The 24,413-nt window shown below is 56.2% G+C and overlaps 1 protein-coding gene across 3 annotated transcripts in view; it reads left to right on the top strand.

Moving 5' to 3' along the window:
- HIVEP3 (HIVEP zinc finger 3) overlaps positions 1-19,232 on the top strand; it is a 98,879-nt gene extending 79,647 nt beyond the window's left edge. For 2 of the 3 annotated variants that reach the window (XM_084874455.1, XM_084874456.1), the window contains 4 exons: positions 2,742-2,917; positions 8,327-8,413; positions 14,308-15,203; positions 17,483-19,231. In XM_084874455.1, the coding sequence (XP_084730581.1) occupies positions 2,742-2,917; positions 8,327-8,413; positions 14,308-15,203; positions 17,483-18,250 (1,927 nt within the window). In that variant the 3' untranslated portion in view covers positions 18,251-19,231. Of the gene's footprint in view, positions 1-2,741; positions 2,918-8,326; positions 8,414-14,307; positions 15,204-17,482 lie in introns of all 3 variants that reach the window. The other variant, XM_084874457.1, reaches the window with a different exon arrangement.
- Positions 19,233-24,413: the final 5,181 nt, after the last annotated feature.

Here is a 24,413-nt window from a genome sequence, read left to right as displayed (position 1 = left end):
CTCCCACAACTACTTCCTGGGAAAAGGTTAAGGCAGGCGCCACAGGGAAGGCACCGGACAACTGGCGGCGGTTTCTGTTTCCACAACAAAAGAGGGCACCTCGGACCCTCTGGCTTTCTTCTTAGTGGTTTTTAGTGAAGAAGACATGGATTCCCTCTCCAGGATCTGGTCCCTTTCCCCTCCTGGGTCTGGTTCCTGTCTGGGGAACAAGGAAGTGAGGCTGGAGAGAGGAGGCCGTAGTCCTGCTTCAAGCTGGGCTGCCTCCAGCCCCACCCGAGAGCCTCTGGCAGCTGTGGGCCCTTTGTCTTGAGAAAGACAACCTGGAGGGGTGTGAGACAGGCTGGGGAGGAGTCTGGGTCCATCCCTGTGGAATTGTTCGAGGACATGGAAGGGTAAGGCCTGGAGGAAGGAGTCTGGAGTAGCGTGGCATCCTTCGCAGAGGTCACGTGGAAGAGGACTTGCATGGGCCAGAGCTCAGACTGCGCTGGGAACACAGGTGGACAACTTCAGCTTAATTGTCAGAGGGCCGTCTCGAGGTGGCAGGAGCTCCCTGGGACCCTCTGAGACCCCAGATCCAGGTCTGCCTAAAAATGACCAAATCGGAGGATGCACGGGGACCCTCCCACTCTGGAAATAAGAGGTTGTAGAAGCTCCCAAGAGCGACTGTTCTTTAGCAATAGTTTTCAGATTGTCTTTAAATTCACAGAACGCTCTTTTACGAAGTTCCGTTTCCATCAACGCCTACTCTGAAAAGACAGCTCAGTGAGGGGGTGGGGTCGCGGAGGGGCCTCCCGCCTCTGCATCCTGAGCCCAGTGTGAACATTATTGTTGGAGAACCCTACAGGCCAGGGCCTGCTGAAGGCTGGAGCAGCTCCAGGCACTGAGCACATGTAAGGAGTCCACTCCTCTTTGGCAGTTTCCCTTCTCTGAACACAAGAGGCCCAGTCCCTCCCAGGTCGCCCTGTCTGGTCCTAAGCCAGGCTTTGACTGCACTCTTTTCTCCTGGGCTGGCTCCTTGGTGCCTGACTGGTGGTTCTCAGGCCTTGCACTTGGTCGTTCACCCCACAGCATCTCCCCTTGTCGAACCCTTTTCTTTCAAGTAAAAGGCACCTCCTATTCTTAGAGCTGTGCTGGGCATCGGACCACGGAGCCATGCCATTCTCCTGTGGTAAAAAAAAATCACAGCAGGAAAGGCAAGGAAATGGCACGAACGCGAGCCTGGAAAGTGGACAAGGGCTTGCCTTGGTGGTGGGTGGTGGGAATGGAGAGAAGGCTCCTTACCCGCTTTTTCCTCCTGCCCCAGCCTCGTGAATCTGGGTCCTCTTTCCTCCAGCCCGGCTCTGCCCGCTTGGCTTCACGCAGTTGTAACAGCTCTCTGACCCCAGGCCTCGGGGCCCACACCAGCCCCCATGCTTGGCCAGAGGGGTCTCCCAAAATAGGAGTCTCACAAGTCAGATCCAACTCTGCCACAAAGAACTGCCTGAGAGAATTTATTCTGCAAAGGCCAGTTCAGACCCCCACTGGGCCTTTCTGGTCACCCACAGCACTCAGCATATTGTCTCTTCTCTCTCTCTCTCTCTCTCTCTCTCTCTCTCTCTCTCTCTCTCTCTCTCTCTCTCTCTCTCTCAGTACCTGTCACTCACCCTAGAGACCAAGGTGAGCACATTTGTTTTGTATTTCTGACCTTGGCCCAGCCCACTGTCCATGGTATAGAGGCTTCCCCTTCTACCACCACCCCCCCCACCAAGTTGGGGCACCGCCAGCGTCTCTCTGAGTCCTTTCTCTGTGTGTGCGTCTCCACCTGGGAGGACACTGTGATATCAGCCTGCTCTGGAGGAAGAAATGACAGCTGCAGTCGCTGGCCTGCCTTGAGTTGGGCTTGAGCCTAAAGCAAAGCCCAAATATGGCAGAAGTCAGGGTGGCTGTGGCCAGTGTGGGAGGGACCTCATGGTGCCCGCTACGGCACTGCAGTGAAATGAAAGGGGGACGCGAGGACGCGATCGTGGCTGGATGTTGGAGGGGGGGGGTGTGTCATGGACCCGCCGAGCAGGGCCAATGGGGTTGTCCAGGGGGCTGAACCTACAGTGCAAAGAGGAGACCAAGCAGGGCTCCCGTTTCCACATGGTGAGGACAGAGAAATGATGGCCGTCCCTCATTCTCCCTCACCGAGCATCTGGTGGCTTCCTGGCAGACGTAGCACCGCCGCCTCGGGGAGGTGGACGGCAGGTCAGATCCCAGTTCCTCTCTCTCTGGCTGTGGAGCCTCGGCTCTGAGGGGTTCTTCCTGGTGATTGTGGTACAATTCCCGCCAAGTGCCCGGCACAGACTGAGCGATCGGACGTGGTAGCTGCTAGAGCCGTGGCTGTCACCTTATTTTTTTACTTCCTTGGTGTCGCTGGTGGCCCAGAGTGGCCGTTCGTGGTGGGCAGAAGCTGGTGCCCAGCTGGTTCTGGAACAGAGGTCCCTGTGCGGACCTGTGGCCTCACCTCCCGGCAGGAAGCGCCAGGGTTTGCTGCCTCTGGGAGGGGAGGAGGGGCCGCCCCCAGTCTGAGGGGCAGGGCAGGTGCAGGGGTCCATGCTGGATCCCCAGGGTGCCTTGTCCCCATCGCCCGGATGTTCCCCCGGGCTCTGCATCCTCCTCTCCGGCATCGGCGCCCAGACTGGGTGCAGCGCATCCTCTGAGGTGGGGACCGCCTCTGCTCCTCCTTTTGTTCCTTTTACCATGACGCCTGTTGCTCATAGGTACAAATCAAACGAAGAGTATGTATATGTGCGAGGCCGCGGCCGAGGGAAATATGTTTGTGAGGAGTGTGGAATTCGCTGCAAGAAGCCCAGCATGCTGAAGAAACACATCCGCACCCACACTGACGTCCGGCCCTATGTGTGCAAGCACTGTCACTTTGCTTTTAAAACCAAAGGTAAGCGACAGTCAGTTGGGGCGTCACAGCACAGAGCTCAGGGGCCCAGGCCTCTCTGCCTTGGCCTAGGGGCACCCCCACTTCCTGGGTTCCCCAATGGCAGAGCAGCTGGCTCCAGATCGCCCCCCCCCCCCCCCCGCCCCAGCCTGTCCTCTTGGATCCCACACACCCTGCACCTGGCACTCCCCACCACCCGGCGGCCCTCCAGCACCCCCCTGGTTTGGGTTGGCTCTCATCACCTACCCCTTCCTCTGCATGTGTCCTCAGCCCTTTGTCCACCCACCTGACAAACCCCAGCATCCACACCCGTCACGGCCACGCTTGCATTTGCAAATTCATTCCACTCCGAGCCACTGAATACACTCGAGGTCACTTCTAATGCCGGATTCTGCCCCTGCCTCCACCCGCCTCAGCACCCAGACCAAGCCCCCGCTCCGCCCAGCTTCTCTGCAGTTCCCGGCACAGGGCCCGGCCTCCCCCATCCAGACTGGCAGCCCTGCCACACTCCACAGCAGAGCCAAGCAGGCCCGGGCAGGCACCTGTGAAAGGAAGCAGGGCTGGCTGTTGAGGGCAGGCATCCCACCGCGGTGAGGGCAGGTGGCGGCGGTGGCCGCTGCGGCCGCAGGCCCCGGTGCCGATGAGAGGGCTGTGTCCCTGACCCCGCTCTCTGCTCACCGCCCCGTTGGCTGTTCCTGCGGGACAGGAGGGACGCTGCGCTTGCTCACGGCTCCCCAGGGGCCGAGCGGGCAGGGGGGACTGGGAGAAAGGCCTGGACCCTCGCCTCCCTGGCGGCTTCAGCCTCTTGTGCAGGTCTGGGGTCAGAGTTTAGGCACAGGGACCACGCTTTCCCCTTCCCGCCAGCCCACTGGAGCCACCCACTGTTCAGTGGCGGAGACTCCAGAGCAAGTTGTCCTTTGCTTCTCCAGTTGTTGACCTTCCTTCTGTTGGTAAAGCAAGAGCTCTGTAACCTCCCTCACCTCCTCTTCCTCATGCAGCCTGTGCTAGTCGGGAGGCGGGGGGCAGTTTATCTCAACATGGACACAGGGCTGAGGACACATGCAGAGGAAGGGCTGGTCAGGGCCTCCTCTCAGCCCCCTCACAGAAGCAGGAAACCTCTGTGCCCGTCTCTGGTCTCTAACCCATGAACCGAGCCCCTCCTCTGTCCTCTCGCCCTCGCCCTCAGCCCTGGTCCCCTCCCGCAGCCTGTTCTGGGAGGAAAGGCCAGGGCTGGGACAGGCCTGGGTCCCTGCAGGAGCCTCCTTTTCTGAGCAGCGCCCACACTGGAAGCCACGGAGCCCAGCTGAAGCGTCCGGGTCCCTGGGAGCCGGGCAAAGCCCCGGCCGGTCCCGAGCGCCCCTGGCGTGCCCTGGGGGTGGGTGTCAGGGTGCAGGCTGTGTTCCAAGTTGCAGTGAAGGCCCGGCCCAGGGGGCTTTGCTCTAACCAGTGACCAGGGACCGTGCTAGCGTGCCTCGATGCTCACAGAGGCTTCCAGAAGGCAGCACCTGCCAGAGCCAAAGCGGCAAGAGGGTCGGAAATGGAGGCTTCTGGGGCTCTGAGGGCAGGGCGGGCTGGCGGGGAGTGGGTTGAAGCAGAGAACCTCACCCTTGGCTCTGCACACAGGGAAGGGAGGGGCAGGACATTCCTCCCTGGGCTGTCACTCAGAAACCACCCCCCCTCTCCCAGCTGCAGCCCCACCAGCGGCCTCCGTCTCTCCCTCCTCCCCCCGCTGGGGCTTTGGCCCAGCCAGGCCGTGGGAGAGCTGAGGCTGGTCCTGGTGGTCCTCAGGGCCCTCCTGTCCGTCTCTGTCTGCCTGTCCGTGTCTCCGTCTCTGTGTTAGATGTTGTGGCGGCAGTTCTGGCCCCCGGGGATGCCTCGGCAGGTGGGGTGGGGGAGGGCCCCCAGGATGTCCCTATGGAGGCTTGGGGGTCCCTTTCCTCTTCTCAGATGGCTCCCAGCGGCCAAGGGGGTGGCTTGCACCGATCGCCTCAGGGGACAGAGGTGACGGGGTGGGCGGGCCTCATGGCCCACGGGCTGCAGGGGCGGAGGGAGGACGGTGGTCAAAGCCGAACAGGGCAGACGGCCATCGGCTATCGCTCTCAGTGGAGGTTCTGCCTCTCGTCCAGACGCCACCATTTCCATCCACCTGCCTTTCCTCCCTCATTCCAGGCCTGTGGGCTGTCTGGAGGGGGTGGGGTGGGGGTGAGGTGGGGCTGGGGTGGGGATGGGGTGGGGATGGAGTGGGGTGGGGGTGGGGGATGGAATGGGGGTGGGATGGAGTGGTGGTGGCTGGGATGACTTGAAGGAGCTGAGGATTCCGCATGGCATCCCCCGCTCTGCCCATGGACAGAGCAACGATGCCCAGGCCACTGGGGGCCCCTCCGCAGTTCACGGAGGATAAAGACCAGGAGGGCAGCCAGGGAGGCTCTGCTAGCACTCAGGGCCGCCCATCCAGATTCCCTCCCACACAGCCTGTCCAGGCATGGTCATCTCGGCAGCCCTGCCTCCTCCCTGCAGGCTCCAGGGCAGGGGAGGGGAAAGCAGGCCCCTGGGGCTGTCTGGTACCTTCTCCTAAGAGCATCCGAGCCCAGACTCCAGGGCAAAGCCATTTGCACCACCAGCGTCATCGCAGCCTCTCTCTCCCCCACACCGAGGGGCACATGGTGGAGTCCCCTGGTGCTCAATGAGAGTGATTGTCTTGGGCTGGAGGTGGTACAAGGGACGGAAGGAAGAAGGTCCCACATGGTAGGTGTCTGCCCTCTGCCAGGCACTCTGCTACCACTCTACTGGCTCTCTCAGCAGCAGAGCAGCGGCCCTGAGGGGAGGGTATTACTTTAGAGTTGCAGAAACTGAGGCTCAGATTAAGAAACTTGCCCAGGACCACAGAGCTAACAAGTGGCAGAGCCCAAACTCAAAGCCAAGGCCGCCAAGCTCCTAGACCACCTGGGCTCTATGCAGCCACGTGGAGAGGCAAGGCCCCTGGAGTTTTGAGACTCGGGTCTAGACAGGGCTCTGTGCTGACTGGCAGCCTGGCCTTGGCTGGCTGGGTCACTGTGCTGTTGGCAGGGCCCTCCCGTGGCAATCCCAGAGGCAGAGATAGTCAGTGGCGTCATCAGCACTGAGTCCAGAGCTAGGGCACAAGCAGGAAGCCTCCGGGCCCGGTGGGGGTGGGGTTACATGGTCTGTGAGGTTCCTTCCAAGACTTTGCTTCTGTGATGAAAGAGCGTGTCCCGCACATGGCTGGTGTGCACCATTGTGTGCTCAGCATCTCACTCGGTTGAAAAGGGACCCAGTCCTTCCAGGCAGAACGTGTACCACAGATGATGTCATAGCCAGAATGATCAGCGTCCACGGTGCTCTGTGGTCTGGGAAAGTCTGGGGCCGGGGGGTCCCAGAACCTCAGGAGACAGTTTGTGTCTCTGGCCCGTGGAAGACCCCAGCTGCCTTTACCACCCCTGACGTCCCGTCCCATTCAGGGTCTGCCATTCACGACAGTGAGGGGAGCCCCTGACGCTGGGGCGGGGCCGTGGGAAACCCTTTGGCCCCCGGGTTGGTTCTCTAGAAGCTCTGACTCTGCTCCCAATTGGGCAGCAGGAAGGGATCTGGGTTTCTGCCCAATTATAGGAGGAAAATCGGAGGTGAGAAAGGCAGTCAGTCATGAACGACAATGGAGGGGAGGGAAGAAACGAAACAGCTCCTCTTCCTCCCAGCTGCCCTTAACCTCCACACTTCAAGAAACCCCAGCCTGAGGTTCCCATTACCCTCCCAGCAAAACCCTAAAGGCTCCTCCACAACATTCTCAGTGTGATTAGAGGCCACCCTTTGGTTCACCCACGGGCTCTCTCCCTATTCACCTCCCCATCCATCGTTTACCCTCTCATTTATCCATTTCTCCCATCCTCACATATAATAGTTTGCCTTCCTACCCACATCTCCTCACTGGTTTTTCTCATCCTATATGTTCCTCCCCTTCTCACATTTGTCCTCCCACCAATCCATCCTTTCACACATTTCTGTATCCTCCTGCCTGTCTGGCCTCCCGTGCGTGTAAATATTCATGTATCCACTCACCCATTCATTCATGTCTGTCCTCTATCCAGTTCTCCGTCCTCCCATCTGTTTATTGACCCACTTTGTATCTACTCTCTCATTCATGTTTTTCATCTAATATTTTATCCCCCATCTATCTATCCATCTGCTCAGCTCATCATCCATCTGTCCGTCTTCTTCCAGTCCTTCCTTTGCTCTGTATTTTCTCTTATCTGTCCATCCATCCACCCATCCATCCATCCATCCACCAGTCTCCCTTATGCATCTGTTAAATAGCCATTCTCCTTTCTTCCACTCATCCACCAGACTTACCAATTGTTAAGATCAGTGGGACAGAGCACCCAACTCAGGGAACGTATGGTTTATAGCATGAAGGACCATGTGGAAATACAGCAATCCACAGAGCAGCAATGCCATGTCACCATGCGGAGGTGGCTTCTGGGCCCAAAGGAGCATTGTGAGGCATCTGGCCTGCATCCTGTGGGGCAGGCTGGCGGTGCCCTGCCTCTGCTTCTCAGAGCACTCCTGCCGCCCAGCCCTGGGGCCTACATATATGAGCACACTTGTGTGTGTGTGTGTGTGTGTGTGTGTGTGTGTGTGTGTGTGTGTAGGCGGGGGAGGGGCGGTTGGGGGGGTGAAGGTATTCTATCTTTGTCTTGATTTCGCAGAGCAGCTGCCCTGCTCATCAGTTGGGGGGGGGGGGGGTTGTGATCTGACCACTTCGGGCAGAGTTAGCCACCCCAAGGACTCCGTGGGCATGGAGTGGGCAGGGCCTTTGCCCAGCCTTTCCTCCACTGCACAGTGACCTGGGGGAAACTGAGGCCCAGGGCATGCCCTCTCTAAGGCAGCCAGGGCTCAGGCCCCAGCCTTGTGGCTCCCTGTGGGCTGCCCTGAAAGTGTCCTCAGCTGGAAGGGCATCCTCGTACCCAAACCGCCATGCTGGTGGGCGGGAGCCCTGCTGCCGCCGGGCGTGGGAGATGGCCAAGCCAGCAATCTGCGTGATGTGAGGAGGTCACCAGCTCCTGGGCCCAGAGTCCAATCGAAAGCAGGAAAAGCCTAGGCACAAGACGTCTTTGAATTTCTTTTTTGTTTGTTTTCCTTAACCAGCATCTCACTTTCTCATTATACCCTGTGTCCCCTCCCAGCCCTCCCCACACCCCAGCTCCTGGATGCTGCCGTGAAGGGTGGCTGTGGTTTACATCCCAGCTTGAGTGCAGGCCCCTGTCCAGCCCCTGAAGCTGGCAGGGCCGCAGCCGGTCTGTGAGCCATAGCCTGCCAGCCGGGGGCTGCCTCTGCGTGCCCTGGGCCTGCCCTGGCCCCTGCCCTCCAGCCAAGCCTGAGTCTGTTCTCGTTCCTTTCCAGGGAATCTGACTAAGCACATGAAGTCGAAGGCCCACAGCAAAAAGTGCCAAGAGACGGGGGTGCTGGAGGAGCTGGAAGCCGAAGAAGGTAACAAATCGCCAACTTCCTTTCCCTCCTCTCTATCTCCCCCGCCTCCTCCTCCTCCTCCTCCTCCTCCTCCTCCTCCTGTCCCCCTCACCGTCCCCATCCCCTTCCTTTTTGTCCTCCTCTTCCCTGACCCCCTCCTCTGCCTCTCCTCCCTCTCTTCCAATTTTCCCAACTACTGGGAGACGGGGGTTAAATTCCCAGAGTGACCGCCTTCCTCCCATACACTGAGAGCCGTGCTGTGCAGCTAAAACTATTGTGCCTTATAGTCTACCACGCAGGGGGCGTGTCTTGCGCTTGAGGTGCTCGGTGAACGTGTGTTGAATAAATTAACACATGAGTAACCCCAGTCAACATTGACAGCACCCACTACCTGTCGGGTCTGTTCTAAACACATGCCAGTGTATCAGCAACGTATCCCAGCAAATCCTCACCTTGCCACTATAAGGCGCCCTCTCCTACACTCACACCTACATGCTCTGGGCAGGGGGCAGACCCCTGGGCCTTGTAGAGCTGGAGTCTTCAAGAGAGCCAAAGCCAGACCTGTCGCTCCCCTCCCATCTCACATGCCAGCACCATATCCGGTTGTAGTCCTTCCTCAGCAAGAGGCATAGTGTCAGGACCAGCTTCTGAGGACACACGCAGAGGAGAAGGTGACTCTAAGGCAGTGAGTCAGCCGGGACACTGCCCAGCCTCAGCATCCAAGGAGGAGGCCACAGGGGCTTTGGCAGGTAGACAGGCTGTGTGTGTGTGTGTGTGTGTGTGTGTGTGTGTGTGTGTGTGTATGTGTGTATTTCTGCTTTTGTTGCTTTTGTTTTTCTGATTTGGGGATGTATTTGCAGTCTTACAAGAGCGTTAGTCATATTTTCTTTCGGGTGAAATATCTCACCTTTATTGAATAGAACGCAAAGAACTTAGAGCTGTTCCCCCAAAACAGTGGTCAGCAAACTCATTAGTCAACAGAGCGGCAAACCACAGCTCGAGAGCTGCATGTGGCTAGTGAGCCGTAGTTTGCCGACCAATGCCCCAAAACAAGGAATGGGGTTATCATTGCTTATCAAGAATGCATGTCAGGCCGGGACCGGTTTGGCTCAGTGGATAGAGCATTGGCCTGCGGACTGAAAGGTCCCGGGTTCGATTCCGGTCAAGGGCATGTACCTTGGTTGCGGGCACATCCCCAGTAGGGGGTGTACAAGAGGCAGCTGATCGATGATTCTCTCTCATCGATGTTTCTAACTCTCTATCTCTCTCTCTTCCTCTCTGTGAAAAATGAACAAAATATATTTTAAAAAAAAAAAGAATGCATGTCAGGTCATTTATGGATGTCTCACTGAGCCCTCGTGACCAGTGGTGAAAACCTGTGTGTCCCATTTTAAGCTGAGGAAGGGAAAGCTCAGACAGGCAAAAGCAATGCTCAAGGCCACAAATAAATGTTGACTCTACATCACCCCAATGCCTGATGGGCTGGGTGGGAGCCTGAGCCCTCCCTGACTGGCACGACACCAGGGGTCAGCTGCAGGGCCCTGGGCTGGTCCCTGCCTCTCTCCCAGCCTCATTTTCCCAGGGAGGCCACAGGGACCTCTGTGCCCACCTTATCGGGGATGAAATCAATGCATTCATTACGGAAATAGCATCTGAGCACCAGCCCTGTCCCAGGCCCTCTTGTAGGCACTGGTGGTCAGTTCTGCAGTGGACAGAGCATGGTTCCTGTCCTCAACAAGCTTACATTCTTGAAGAAGGAGGGGAGCTGGCAATGAACGTGTATACTGGGCAGGGCCAGTGAGGGGCTGGGAAGTGTGGGGAGGGGCCTCTCTGTTAGGATGGTGTGGAGCCCTGTGGTGTCTGGAAAGGGCTCTCCCTGCAGAGGGATCAGCAGGTGCAGAGCCCCTGAGGACCAGAGCTGGGGGTGATGAGGTCAGAAAGAGCTGGGGTAGTGAAGGTCAAAGGACAGACATGGCTATCGGGTGAGGTGAGGAAGTGATGTCCTCTGACTTCCTGTGACTGGCTGTGTGCAGGGAGCAGCTAGTAGGTGGCCCGGCTGGAGGCAGTGATCCCCGCTGAGCACACATAGGCTAGAACAGGGTGGGGAGAGGTGGGGAGAGGTGGTCGGATTCCCCATGCATTCTGCAGGTAGTCGACAGATTTTGTTAACACGGTGGAGGTGAGAGGTATGGGGATTTGGGGGAAAATGAGCCAAGGGTGAGTCTAAGATCTGTAACCTAAGACACTGGAAGGATGGAGTTGCTGCTTCCCAGGATGAGGAAGATTCTGGGAGGAGCATGTCTGTTGGACATTGAGTGGCCATCAACAGGCCTAGGAACCACTGCCCCCTGGTGGCGGGGCTCCGCAGCTCCGCCCCTGGTGGTGAGGAGGTTGAACACCAGCGCCACCGCGTGGCCACAGCCCGTGATCGCACCTCATCCCATCTCTGTGAAGCCTTGGCGGTGATCCCAGCAGTAACCCTGGCTTCCTGAGGGGCGCTAGGAGTGGGCCCCCAGGATAGGAGCATGCCATAGAGCCCTGCAGGAGCCCAGATGTGAGGGCCTGCCGAACCCTGTCCTGGGCAGAGGACCCCTGGCTTCCATCTCCCTGCAACAGGTGAATAGGGCAGGCCACCAGCCTGCTCTGGGCCTCAACCTCCTCTTCCCCTGAGAGGGTCTCAGGAGCCTTCCCTGCTGGGTATCCGAACACCCTGTCCTGACTCTCCCTCTGACCTCGGCTGTGAGGTGCTCGCAGTGCTGGCTGTCTGCTGAGGTCCTGGGCACCTGAGATAATCGCCAAGGTTTGTTAGGATCTTACTATCTGTTAGATCCGTTTACTCCTCCCAGCAGCTTCATGTGGTGGCTTTGATTACTCTCCCCCCACTTGACAGAGGAGAAAACTGAACACAGAGCGAAAGTGATTTATCCAACATCACACAGCAAGGAAGAGGCGGAGCTGAGATTCAGACCCAGACCATTTTCTGCTACTTGATGCATAAAACCATTTTTGAACTGGCAGTATAATATGCAAGAGTTATGAACCTTAGTTCCGACTTAGCCACCCCTTGGGTGGTCCTGGGCAGCCCCTCTTGCCCCCTGTAGGCCTGTATTTTCCCATATGTAAATGAGGGGGGGGCCTGCCCGGGAACTTCTGGGATTGAAGCCTGCCTCCTCTGAAGTTTGGCCTGGAGCAAAAATGCGAAGTGTATTTTGTACCCCCCCCTCCCTTCCATATCCCTGCTCCCTTCCACACCCCTCCCTTCCACACCCCTCCCTTCCACACCCCTCCCTTCCATACCCCTCCCTTCCACAGTCCTCCCTTCCACAGTCCTCCCTTCCACACTCCTCCCTTCCACAGTCCCTCCCTTCCATACCCCTCCCTTCCACAGTCCTGCTCCCTTCCACACCCCTCCCTTCCACACCCCTCCCTTCCACACCCCTCCCTTCCATACCCCTCCCTTCCACAGTCCTCCCTTCCACAGTCCTCCCTTCCACACTCCTCCCTTCCACAGTCCCTCCCTTCCATACCCCTTCCTTCCACAGTCCTGCTCCCTTCCACACCCCTCCCTTCCATACCCCTCCCTTCCACAGTCCTCCCTTCTACACCCCTCCCTTCCACAGTCCTCCCTTCCATACCCCTCCCTTCCACAGTCCTCCCTTCCACAGTCCTCCCTTCCACACCCCTCCCTTCCACACCCCTCCCTTCCACAGTCCTCCCTTCCATACCCCTCCCTTCCACAGTCCTCCCTTCCATACCCCTCCCTTCCACAGTCCTCCCTTCCACACCCCTCCCTTCCACAGTCCTGCTCCCTTCCACACCCCTACATTTCCACCCCCTCCTTCCCACCCCCTCCCTTCCACCCCCTTCCCTTCAATATCCAGGTCCCTTCCCTTCTCTCATCTTCAGCTCCCAGCTCCCAGGAGACCCCGTCCTTGACTCCTAGGCCCTGCTTTCACCTGCCAGCACCAGCCCACCCCCCAGCTTTTTACCTACATCTTCCTAGAGGCCACTGTCTTTCACTTCATGCATCTTACTGCTGTGTGTTAGCTATTTGGAAGCATGCATGCTGTGCTTTCTGGCCCCTGGGCATCTTGGCATGGCAGTTCAGAAGCCTGCTTGCACCAGTGGCCTGGGTCAGCGTGTGTGTCCAGTTCTCTTGGTCCGTAGCGGAATGGGTGCTGGTGTGTCTGAGTGAGGCAGTGGGACTGGCGATGAGCCTGGAGATGCGTGAGCAGGACCCAAACCCTCAGGAGCCGCCAGCTGGGCCAGATGTTAGCGGAGCTCTCCCCAGTCCTGATCGCTGCCCGTTTCAGAGATGCCCACATGAGACTGTCATGTTAGAGGTGACTCCGCTGGTGGGGGCTGCCCTGCCAGAAGCCAGACCAGGAGGCTGCTGTCTCAGAGCTCAGCTCTTCCCACCCCCTCTGGGAGCAGCTCCTTGGACAGGAGCTGCTAGGACGGAGCCCTGCCCAACCCCCACACCTCTACCTCCCAGACTGGGCCTGCCCTGCCCCATGGCACTGCAGCAGCCTCGCCATGGTGGCAGGTGTGTGCTCAGACCAGTGGTTCCCAACCTTTCTTTGGCCATGCCCCACCTAAGCATCTCTAAAATCCTGATGCTCCTTGTGACATATAATTCGTATCAGTCAAAAAATAAACTCCTATTCATGTAGAGGAAGCCTAAAAGGCCATTAACTTGGTCTAAACAAGCTTCCAAAGAACATGGCATTCACGAAAGAGAGAAATAAAAGAACCAAATGACAGCTGAAGTACTGAGGAAGAAATCACTAAGAAATTGTTTAAAATAATAATATGAAGTGATATGAAAAGTAGCAAATAAAGTTTCAAAACATACAATAGAGAACTGTTATACATAAATATGTCACAGTATATATTATATTTATACACTGTATAGGAGGCTCCTAGAACCATAAGAAATGCAAAAATTTCACTGTTAATAATTCATTCTCCAATTTCCCCCTCCCCCCCTTAGAAATGTAAGTGGTTCCACGTTGGGAACCACTGGTTTAGACTAAATGGGGCTCCATGCTGCTAGACTGGGAGCATGGCTGCTATGTCCCAGAATCATTGATTTCTTCTTAACTGTATTAAGGGGACTATCATTATGTGCTATGTGGTACATTTACTATCAAGCCCTGTGAGGTGCTCTGGCCGGTTTGGCTCAGAGGATAGAGCATCCGCTGTGGACTGAGGGATCCCAGGTTCGGTTCCAGTCAAGGACATATGCCAGGGTTGCAGGCTTGATCCCAGTAGGGGGCGTGCAGGAGGCAGTCAATCAATGATTCTCATCATTGATGTTTCTATCTCTTTCTCCCTCTCCCTTCCTCTCTGAAATCAATAAAAACACAAATAAATAAATAAATAAATAAATAAATAAATAAATAAGAAAGAAACCATGTGAGGTGAGACTATCACACTCATTTGACAAAAGGGGAGACTGAGGCACGGCAAGGTGACAACTTGCTCATAGTGGAGCCAGCACTAAAATACTAATGAAAACATCAAAACAACAAAGAGAGGGCTGTCTCATTTGCTGCGGGTTCAGCCCCAGCCCTACTATGTGCCTTCCTTGGGCAAGTTACTAAATCTCCCTTACATCGGTTTCCTCATCTGTCACATGCAGATGAGCCTGTGCTGACCCCACCGGATGAGTGGGAACTAAATGAATTAATGCACATGAAGCCCTTAGCACTGGACCCAGAACAAGGCAGATGCGAGGTGATTTGGTTCGTTGGTTACTCACTAAGTGTTCCCGTGTTTGTCACGTCCTCGTCCTCCCAATGATCTTGTGCCGTTGCCATGACTACCAGGCTCAGTTTGCTGACGAGGACGCTGGGGCTCAGAGAGGCCCAGCTGTGCCCAGCTGTGACCGGGTCTGCTGTGTTCGCCCGCAGGAACCAGTGACGACCCGCTCCAGGACTCGGAAGGGCGAGAGGGCTCGGAGGCTGCGGCGGAGCACCAGTTTTCGGACCTGGAGGACTCAGACTCAGACTCAGACCTGGATGAGGACGAGGATGAGGATGAGGACGAGAGCCAGGATGAGCAGTTAGGACCGTCCCCGGAGGTGCCCCTGCCCCGCCCGCCAGCCACGCTGCCAGCAGACTCCTCACCCAGTCATGGCCCGCAGCCCCCAGATGCCACCTCTGGCGACCAGGCCACGTGGGGCAGCTCAGTCTCGGAAGCAGGCAGTTGCTCCAGGTCCAGCCAAAGCATCCTGTGCCTCCCCCGGCTGGGGCCGGCCCTTCCGGGCCCCGTGGAGAAGGACACCAGCTCAGCCCTGAGCTCCAAGGCCTCGTCCCCGAGACGGCCATGGTCCCCCAGCAAGGAAGCAGGCAGCCGCTCACCCCTTGCCCACAAACACCCACTAACCAAAAGCGACTCTCCCCGGCGACATTCACCGGCCCGAGAGCCACCGGCGTCGGCCCTGCGCCTGCCTGGCTCCCAGATTGGCCCTCTCCCTTGTGGGTCTCCAAGACTTGAGCTGTCTCCTCTCACCCTCTGCCCCCTGGGAAGGGAACTGCCCCCTCGAGTACATCTGTCCCCCGAACAAGAGGGTGCCAAAGACCCAGGCCCCCCCAGAGACTCGCCCACCAGGAGCCGGTCGCCAGGCCAGGCCGCGTCACCGCCTCGGTCAGTGCTGCCAGGGAAGTGGGCCTTGGCTGGGCCGGACAGCCCCTCAGTGGGCGAGTGCGGCCCACGCTCAGGGCTGGCCCCGTGGGCTCTCTACAGGCCCACGCCTCTACCTCACAAGCTTCTCGGCAGAAGCCCCGAGCCCTGCGCCTCCACATGGGTGAGTTCCTGCCCCGAGTGGCTGGGCTGCTCCTCCTTGATGGGTGGGGGCTGCAAGGTCACGCCTCCCTGAGGCACCAGGCCTGGAGCCAAACAGCTCTGCCAGTCCCATGGTCACTGATAACTTAGCAAACGTTCATGGGCACCTTCTGTGAATGAAGCCTCAGAAGCAGCAGAGCACAGGCTGTAACTGGCCTTGTGCCATTCTCTCCCACCCGCCCCATCCCCATCCCCGTGTTTTTTGAGCAGATGGCAGAGCTTAACCAAAGTCATCAGCATCATTGTCACCAGCACCTCAGAGATATCACAGCCAGCACCATCCCTCTCACACCCTCAGCACCATCACTGGCACCATTGCCCACAGTCTCCACATTATTACTCTGCAGCACACCATTACCACCACTGCGCCAGCCTGGTCAGTGTTGTCACATCATCGTCAGCACAGTCACCACTGTGGTCACCACCATCCATCCCTGCCACCACCATCACCACCCTATACCGTCACTGTCACCACCATCACCATCCTATACCATCACTGTCACCACATCACCACCCTACACCATCACTGTCACCACCATCAATACCCTACGGCTACGCCATCACTGTCACCACATCACCATCCTACACCATCACTGTCACCACCATCACCACCCTACACCATCACTGTCACCACCATCACCACCCTACAGCATCACTGTCACCACATCACCATCCTACACCAACACTGTCACCACCATCACCACCCTACACCATCACTGTCACCACATCACCATCCTACACCATCACTGTCACCACATCACCATCCTTCACATCACTGTCACCAAATCACCACCCTACACCATCACTGTCACCACCATCACCACCCTACACCATCACTGTCACCACCATCACCACCCTACACCATCACTGTCACCACCATCACCATCCTTCACCGTCACTGACACCACATCACCATCCTTCACCGTCACTGTCACCACCATCACCATTCTTCACCGTCACTGTCACCACCATCACCACCTACACCATCACTGTCACCACATCACCATCCTACACCATCACTGTCACCACATCACCATCCTTCACCATCTCTGACACCACATCACCATCCTTCACCATCACTGTCACCAAATAACTATCCTTCACCATCATTGTCACCATTCTTTACCATCACTGTCACCATATCACCATCCTTCACCACCACTGTCACCACATCACCATCCTATACCACCACCATCATCCTACACCATCACTGTCACCAAATCACCACCCTACACCATCACTGTCACCAAATCACCATCCTACACCACCATCACCATCCTACACCGTCACTGTCACCACCATCACCACCCTACACTGTCACTGTCACCACATCACCATCCTACACCATCACTGTCACCACATCACTATCCTACACCATCACTATCACCATTATCACCACCCTACACCATCACTGTCACCACATCACCATCCTACACCATCACTGTCACCACATCACCACCCTACACCATCACTGTCACCACATCACTATCCTACACCATCACTATCACCATTATCACCACCCTACACCATCACTGTCACCACCATCAACCATCCTACACCATCACTGTCACCACCATTACCATCCTACACCATCAGTGTCACCACATCATCATCCTAAACCATCACTGTCACCAATGCTGCCATGATCCCCAGCACTGACAACACCTTCCTGTTAACCTGCCTTTACCTTCCAGCATCTTTTCTGTCACAATATTGTCATGACCCAACACCACCCTCCACCACCAGCAGCATCAACACCATCACTCAGAGATTCCGCTTCTGGAGGACCATGATATAGGAGTTTCTCCTTGGTTTTTAATTTTGGGGTCACGTTAAAATTCCTGGTGGTGGGTGAAGGTCAAGAGCCTTAAGTGGGAACTCATGTCCAGGGTAAAGTTGGGTCAAGACCATTTTAGGAACAGAAGGTTCAGCAGAACCAAGATCGAGGACTAAGCACAGGGGGTCAGTGGCACTCGTCTTGAGCACCCCTTTCCCCTACAGACAAGCGTGCTGGCCAGAGGCATGACGGGCGAGGGCCTGAGCATGCTCCTGGTCAGTGTCTGAGACAGCACTGAGGGCCCGGCACAGGCCATGTTGTGGGCAGGGCTGGAGTGTTCAGGCCCCAGCTCAGTGGGGGCTTGCTCTGTAAGCTCAGGCATGCCCCCACCTCTTCTAGGCCTTTGGGTGTCCATGTGCCTCGCATGTAACCTGGCCTTACCTTGTCCTGTTTTCTCACCCCAGCAGAAGGCTGAGTCCCGAAGTCCCTCCTGCTCACCTGGCCCTGCTCATCCGGTCTCCTCCCGACCCTTCTCCGCCCCCCATGACTTCCACAGCCACACGCCGGCCCGGACAGAGAACATCTTCAGCCACCTCCCTCTGCACTCACAGCACTTGGCTCGCCCCCCGTGCCCCCTGATTCCCATCGGTGGGATCCAGATGGTGCAGGCCCGGCCCGGGGCCCACCCCACCCTGCTGCCAGGGCCCACCAAGGCCTGGGTCAGCGGCTTCTCCTGGGGCGGCAGCGACCTGACGGGGGCCCGGGAGGCCCAGGAGCGAGGCCGCTGGAGTCCTACTGGGAGCTCCTCAGCCTCCGTGTCCCCCGTGGCCAAGGTCTCCAAGTTCACACTGTCCTCGGAGCTGGAGGGCAGGGACTGCCCCAAGGAGACGGAGAGGACGAGCGGAGGAGGTCTGGGCAGACCTCCCGACTGGGAGTCCCGTGTGGCTGGGTCTGCAGAGTCCGCGCCCACGCACAGCCCCCGCCCCCCGCCCGAGGCCTCGCCCCGGCCCCCCCAGCACACGCCGGCCAACCCCCCGGCCTCTGCCCCTTCGCCACTGGACTGCAGCGGCTCCGCGGGCTGCCCAGCAGAGGCCTCCACCCGCTTCCCAGCCCGGAGGAGGAACTTGTCTGGGGAACCCAGGACCCGTCAGGGCTCCCCCGAGCCCTCAGGAAGTGGGGGCCCCGGGGCACCTCCACAGCAGCCCGCCGACAGGGGTCCTCCGAGCACTTAGCCTCTCTCCGACAGCTTCAGCCTCTGGCCTTCGGTTGGGCAACAGACGCTTCCAGCAGCTTCCTCCAATCATCTTGCTCAGCTGGGCTCCCTCCCCCACCTGTCCGTGTGTCCGTGCAGCTCCGGCTCGGCCCCCTCGGTTGTATCTTCCCACGTGTGCAGTGACCTGTGCCTTTTTCTATTCCTTTTGTTGTTGCTTGAAAAGAAACAAACAAAACATACACACACATACATAAACCACACGAGGAGTCTGAGGCTGTGAATACTTTGTGCTTTTTTGAGAAAGGGGTCAGCAGCCACCTCCCAAGGCTGGCAAGAGGCAGCCATTTGCCGAGGTATAGGGGATGCACTGAGGGAGGGGGGGAAAAAAACTTTAAAAAATATATAATTAAATGTAAAAGCAAGCACTCCTATGTACAGATGTGTATGTCCTATTTATTGCCACTTTACCCCACCCCAGCCAGTGGCCCCAGGCAGCGGGGCACAGACACGGGCTGGGAGACCCCAAGCAGCCTCCACGGCCACGCCCAGAAAACACCCACTTTCTTGTCCTGGGATTTCAACCCAAAATAACTGCAGGTAGAAGGTAGGAAGAGGCTGGCTGGTTCCCCCAGGGCTCCCAGATGCCCACATGGTCTGACCAGGCCCTGGGTGGGAAGGAGCTCCATCCATTCCTGGTCCCCAGCACCTGACCTAGGCCTTGCTCTCTCTCATGGCCCCGCCACGGGCTGCTTTCCTTGTTCTAGAAAGCACCAGCAAGGCTGGAGTGGCAGGGCCCAGCCCCTCGGGGTCAAGATCCAAGGTGCGGAGCCTTGCCATTCCAGAGTCTGGGGCTTGGGTTTCCTTTCACATTTGGTCCCTGGAATACAAAGGGCCCTTTTCCTCCCTGGCTGGCTTTACGGGCAGGCGCTGGGGACTGGAAGTTTGTAGGACTGGTTCCCCACCCAGTCCCCCCCCCATCCCCCTCACCCCCCCGCCACACACACACACACACACACACACACACTCACACACACACACACACACACACACTCACACACACACACTCTGTCAGACTCCACTCCCCTCAGGAAGTACACAAACCAAGGCTGGTGGGAACTGCCCAGTCCTGTTTTGTTGGCTTAAATCGCTTTTTTGAAAAATGCTATAAAAATGAACATCTAGAAAGAGAGGCTGCTGTTGGATATTTACCCCAGATCCCCAGATTCTCCTGATCTGGGTGGGGAAGGGGGTCCGTTGCCCTAAGTCGTTTGAATTCTTCTCCAAAACCATGGGTTCTAGCCAGCGCCTCCATCCCCATCCCCAGCTCCCCCTGCCAGAAGCTGCCCTGCATCTGCTGGGGCAGAAACCTGCTTTGTAAGGAAAAGAACATGACCGGAAGTTAAATCCCAGGTTGAAATATGGAATTGGAACTCTAACATGCTTACCCCACTCTGGGAGAGGTGACTTTCCCCCAAAACCCTCCAAAATTACCCCCTTGTTTCTACAAGGGGGAGAGCACGTGGCCCCGGGCTGGATGCTGGGGGCCTCCCTGCCAGTCCCATCTGCAGCCAGGCGGTAGGAGTTCTGCGCCCCCCGCCCCCCTCCCCTCATAGAGGCTCCTGGGCTGTTCAGGGGAACACCATGCTATGGGGAGGGTCCAGGCTCCTCTGTGAGCTCCCCAAACTCAGCCGTAACTCCTCAACCTCTGGTTCAGGGCCCTTCCTTGCTGGGCCCCTGCTGAGTGGACAGGCCAGTCACTGGCCCAGCTGCCACCCACAGCAACCAGGTCATTTTCCTTTGACCTCACTTGGAGCAAAGACAAATAGGGGCACAGAGGGAAAGGGTCTCTTGAGGGGCTGCTGGGCTCCCAGGGCCTGGGGGTAGGTGAGCAAGCAGTTCTCAGCTGCCTGACCCCCAGTTCGGGACTCTCACCCACCCTGGGAGAAGCCAGCAAGCTGGGCTCTGACCACATTGGCACTGGTATATGCCGGCAGGAAGTGGGAAGGAACCCAGGCCCAACCCAGGCCAGGGCTTTCCTCACCCTCGCCTTCTAGTCCTCTCCCTGGGGCTGCCCAGAGACTAGAGACCTCGAGTGCAGAGGCCTGGGAGCTGGGTAACAGGCACTGCTTCAGCCCAGACGGAAAGCTCCCTGGGCACGGTCTTCCAGCCTCAGCCCCACAGAGCAGCAGACTGGGTGCTCTGCAGGACTCACCCCTCACCTTGGGGCTGGCCACACTCCTCCACCCGCTCTGCTCGCCCAGCTCTCCTGGTCATCATTCCTCCCTGTCCTCCACCCACCGAGGTTTTCCTCCCAGGAGGTACAGTGCAGGCAGGGACGGTGTGGCCAGCAGGAGAGGGTCCTCATGGTCACTTGGGCCACAGACACAGGCAGGGGGACAAAGACCAGGAGTCACTGGAGGCCCGTTTCTCAATGCCAGGGACACAGTAGCACAAACAAAGTCTGGCCAAGGGGCTGCTGCTCCACACGGGTGCTCCGAGGAGCGGTATCGATGCCACCTGAAGGGGTCCGGTGTCTGGACAGAGCTCTGAGCCCTCTGCCTGACTCCACTTCCCGAGCACAGAGCCCCAGCCCACACGCATACCTTCATCATTCGGTGAAAGACTCGCTCCGTGCCATTCCCAGCCCCCGGCCCTGCTTCCAACCACTTCTGAGTCTCCTGTTCCCCTGTGACACCACTGCCCAGGGTGAGAAGGCGGTGGAGAAAGCAGTGCTGACTGGTCGGCACGGACGCCCATTGTGTGCTCTGTTAAATGTGCCCCTCCTTGGCCCAGGCCTGCTCCAGTCCCGAGGGGTTGGCAGGAAAGAGGAACAGCCTGCTGAGTTTCAGAGACAACCTGTGCTCCCAGGCCCGCCCTTCAGGACACCCTTCACCCTCAGCAAGCTCCAGGCCATTCTGGAGCTAACCCTGTTCCTCTCGGAGCAACCTTCCCCAGGTGCCCCACCTGCTGCTGGCACTCTGGCCCCACCCACTGAGGCCCTCCTGGAGCCCGATGGTGGTGGACTGCCCACTCTCCACCTCCCTCACCCCCAGCTTCCAGACCCACAAGTCCCCCTGCCTCCCTCTGTGGGAAAAAGAACGAGAGAACTCAATTCAGATCCCTCGTGCCCCTACTCCATTCCCACCTGACCCTTTGGAAGGGGAATCAGCAATATATCTGAGCCGAGTTGCTCTCTAGTCCCTTCTTCAGACAAATCCTTCTTTAGTGAAAGTCCTGCCTGGGCGGCCATCCTTGGGGACCGATCTGCAGCCTTGTCCGAGGGGAGAGAGGGAGTTCCCTGGGGCCCGTGCCACAAATCTGCTTCTGTGTCGTGAATCCCGTCCGCTTTCCATTAGAAAACTGCTTGGGCACTTACGATCACTTTACTAAACTTAGTGTTAAAAAAAAAAAAAAAAAAGAAAGAAAGAAAGAAAAGAAACAGAAAAAGGAAACGTAGGCAAATGTAAGATACACACTCTCTGTAAGATAAATATTTGCCTTTTTTTCCCCCCTAAAAGGTGTGTGTATTCTGTCTGTGAAATTGTCTGTAGAGAATTTCTATGTTCTTAAATGGCAATACATTCCAAAAATCGTACTGTAGATATGTACAGCGGCCACACCGGGATGGGGTAGTTTTGCCTGTAATTTTATTTAATCTCCAGTTTCTACACTTGCATCTTGCAATGTTGGTATGGTATATATCAGTGCAAAAGAAAAGAAAAAACTCAACAAAACAAAACAAAAAAATCCACGCAGGTCTAAAGCACAGAGTCTGATGTACAAAAGGAAGAAAAAAATGCTCAGTATTGATGTGTGTGACCTTTGTTGTAAATTACATCTGTACTGTGAATGAAAAGTTTTTACAAGTATAATATAATTGCCTTTATTACAGCTCTGGCTGGGTGTTCAGCCTGAGGATATTTTTTACAAAAAACACACAGCATGTTGGAATAAATTTGAAAATCCCAACATAGCCCTGCTTGCCTGGCTCCTGGTTTTTCTCGAGAGCTGTGGAATGCCGGAGTGGGAGGGACATGAATGTTTCCAGTGCTTGATATACTGTAGAGCAATCAGGCCCAGAGAAGGGAAGTGGCCAGGCCACGGTCACACAGCTGGGGACTCTGGGGACCCCTGGCTTCCAGACCTGGCGAGCAGGCACCAGACCAGTGGCCACATGGTCTGGGATCTATATTTGTTTCCTAGATCTGCCAAAGCAAATTGCCATAAACTAGGTGGCCTCACACAACCAAAATTCATTCCCACAGGGTCCCAGAGGCCGGAAGTCTGAAGTCAGGTGCGGGCAGGGCTGGTTCCAGCGGGAGGCGGAGGGAGAATCCGCCCCATGCCTCCCTCCTAGTGGCTGGGGGCTGCGACCAGTCCTTGATGCTCTCTGGTCTGTCGCTGCATCACTCAGATCTCAGCCTCAGCCTTCACAACTCTGCCTTCTCCGTGTGGCTCTTCTCCCCTCTCTTCCAAGAACGCTCCTCATAGGATTGCAGCCACGCTAATCCACGATGACCTGATTTTGAGATCCTTGATTACATCTGCAAAGACCCTTTTCCCCAATAAATTCTCACTCATATGGTCTGGGGATATGGACATGGAACCAGATGATGGCATGGCCACTCTGCCTGTGTGATCTTGGGCGAGTTAAACGAGCTCTGTGGGCCTCAGTTTCCTCATCTGTAAAGTGGAGGGTAATCGTGAGGATTAAATGAGACTGTGTATATAGGATCTAAAGAACCTTGAACATAGTAGTAAGCCTTCAGCACATGTCCTCTGAGCAGGCCTTGCATTTGGTCCTGGGTGACAGGATGAAAAAGATAGGTGTGGGTCCTTTGGCACTCACAGTGATTTTCTGAACACCAGTGAGGGGCCATCCAGTGACTACAACAGATGGTCCCGCCCTCAAAGAGCCTACATTCTAACAGGAGAGGCCGTCCTTAAGCAAATAATGACATCATTAATTACTCAATCACAGGGACCAGAATTGCTGTGGCAGCGAGAACAAAAGCTGTCCACCAGAGAGTGAGTCACCCCAGAAACCTTCCCTGGAAAACTCCTGAATATGGGTGGAGGAGGGGAAGGCAAGAGCCACTGAAAAGGTTGATGAGCCACCAGGAGGGGTCCTCCAAAGCCTATTTATTTCCCACACCCCCAAGCAATTAATTCCGTTTTGACACTCCCTAGGATAGCACCAGATCCCACAGGTTAATGCCAACTGTAAACCCAAGTTGCCACCTGTGCTTCTGCTGGATCAGAGGCTCCCACCAACCCCTCCTTGAGTTCAACTAATTTGCTAGAATGGCTCACAGAACTCAGAGAAACCTTTGCTTACATTTGCCAGTTTGCTGTGTAAGGATAGAAGGATTTCTTGCTTTCTCTGAGCATACCACTCTCCCAGCCCTCCACACGTTCACCAGCCCAGAAGCTCTCAGAACCCTGTCCTTTGGGTTCTTACAAAGACTTCATTTCACAGGTATGATTGGCTAAATTGTTGGCCATGGGTGACCATTCCACCTAGAGAAAGTCAGGAGGGTGGGACTAGTTCCCTTTTTAATTACGCAACCTGTAATGGGCGCGTACTCTTTCACTAGGACGTGTCAGTACGTCACACCCGGAGGACATAATTTCATATTATTTTTTTTTAATTTATACTTAATTAAAATAAATGATATATATATTTTTTCATTCATTTATATATAAAGCACAAAGGAAAATACAAAATTACAAAAAAAAATAGAAAAGAATACCAACAAAAAAAATGGAAACATTGAATTAAAAAATTATAAATTTTACAAACAATTATAAAGATTACAAAAAATATATACCGTCCCTCTCAGGCGCAACATATATTTCCAGGACGTATTCATACGTCCTACCCTTTCCTGATATTGTTTACGTTTGACGTATTTATACGTCCCGCTCAGAACAGGTTAACCTTCTAACCACGTGCTTGGTTCTTCTGGCAGCCAGACCCCTTCTCAGGTTACCTAGGGCCAAGGTTGGCAAACTGCGGCTCATGAGCCACATGCGGCTCTTTGGCCCCTTGAGTGTGGCTCTTCAACAAAATACCACGGCCTGGATGAGTCAATTTTGAAGAAATGGTGTTAGAAGAAATTTAAGTTTAAAAAATTTGGCTCTCAAAAGAAATTTCAATAGTCGTACTGTGATATTTGGCT

This window comes from Pipistrellus hanaki, assembly GCF_964339955.1.
Source record: "Pipistrellus hanaki genome assembly, chromosome: 2".
Taxonomy (NCBI): domain Eukaryota; kingdom Metazoa; phylum Chordata; class Mammalia; order Chiroptera; family Vespertilionidae; genus Pipistrellus; species Pipistrellus hanaki.
This window is presented reverse-complemented; position numbering and strand designations above follow the sequence as displayed.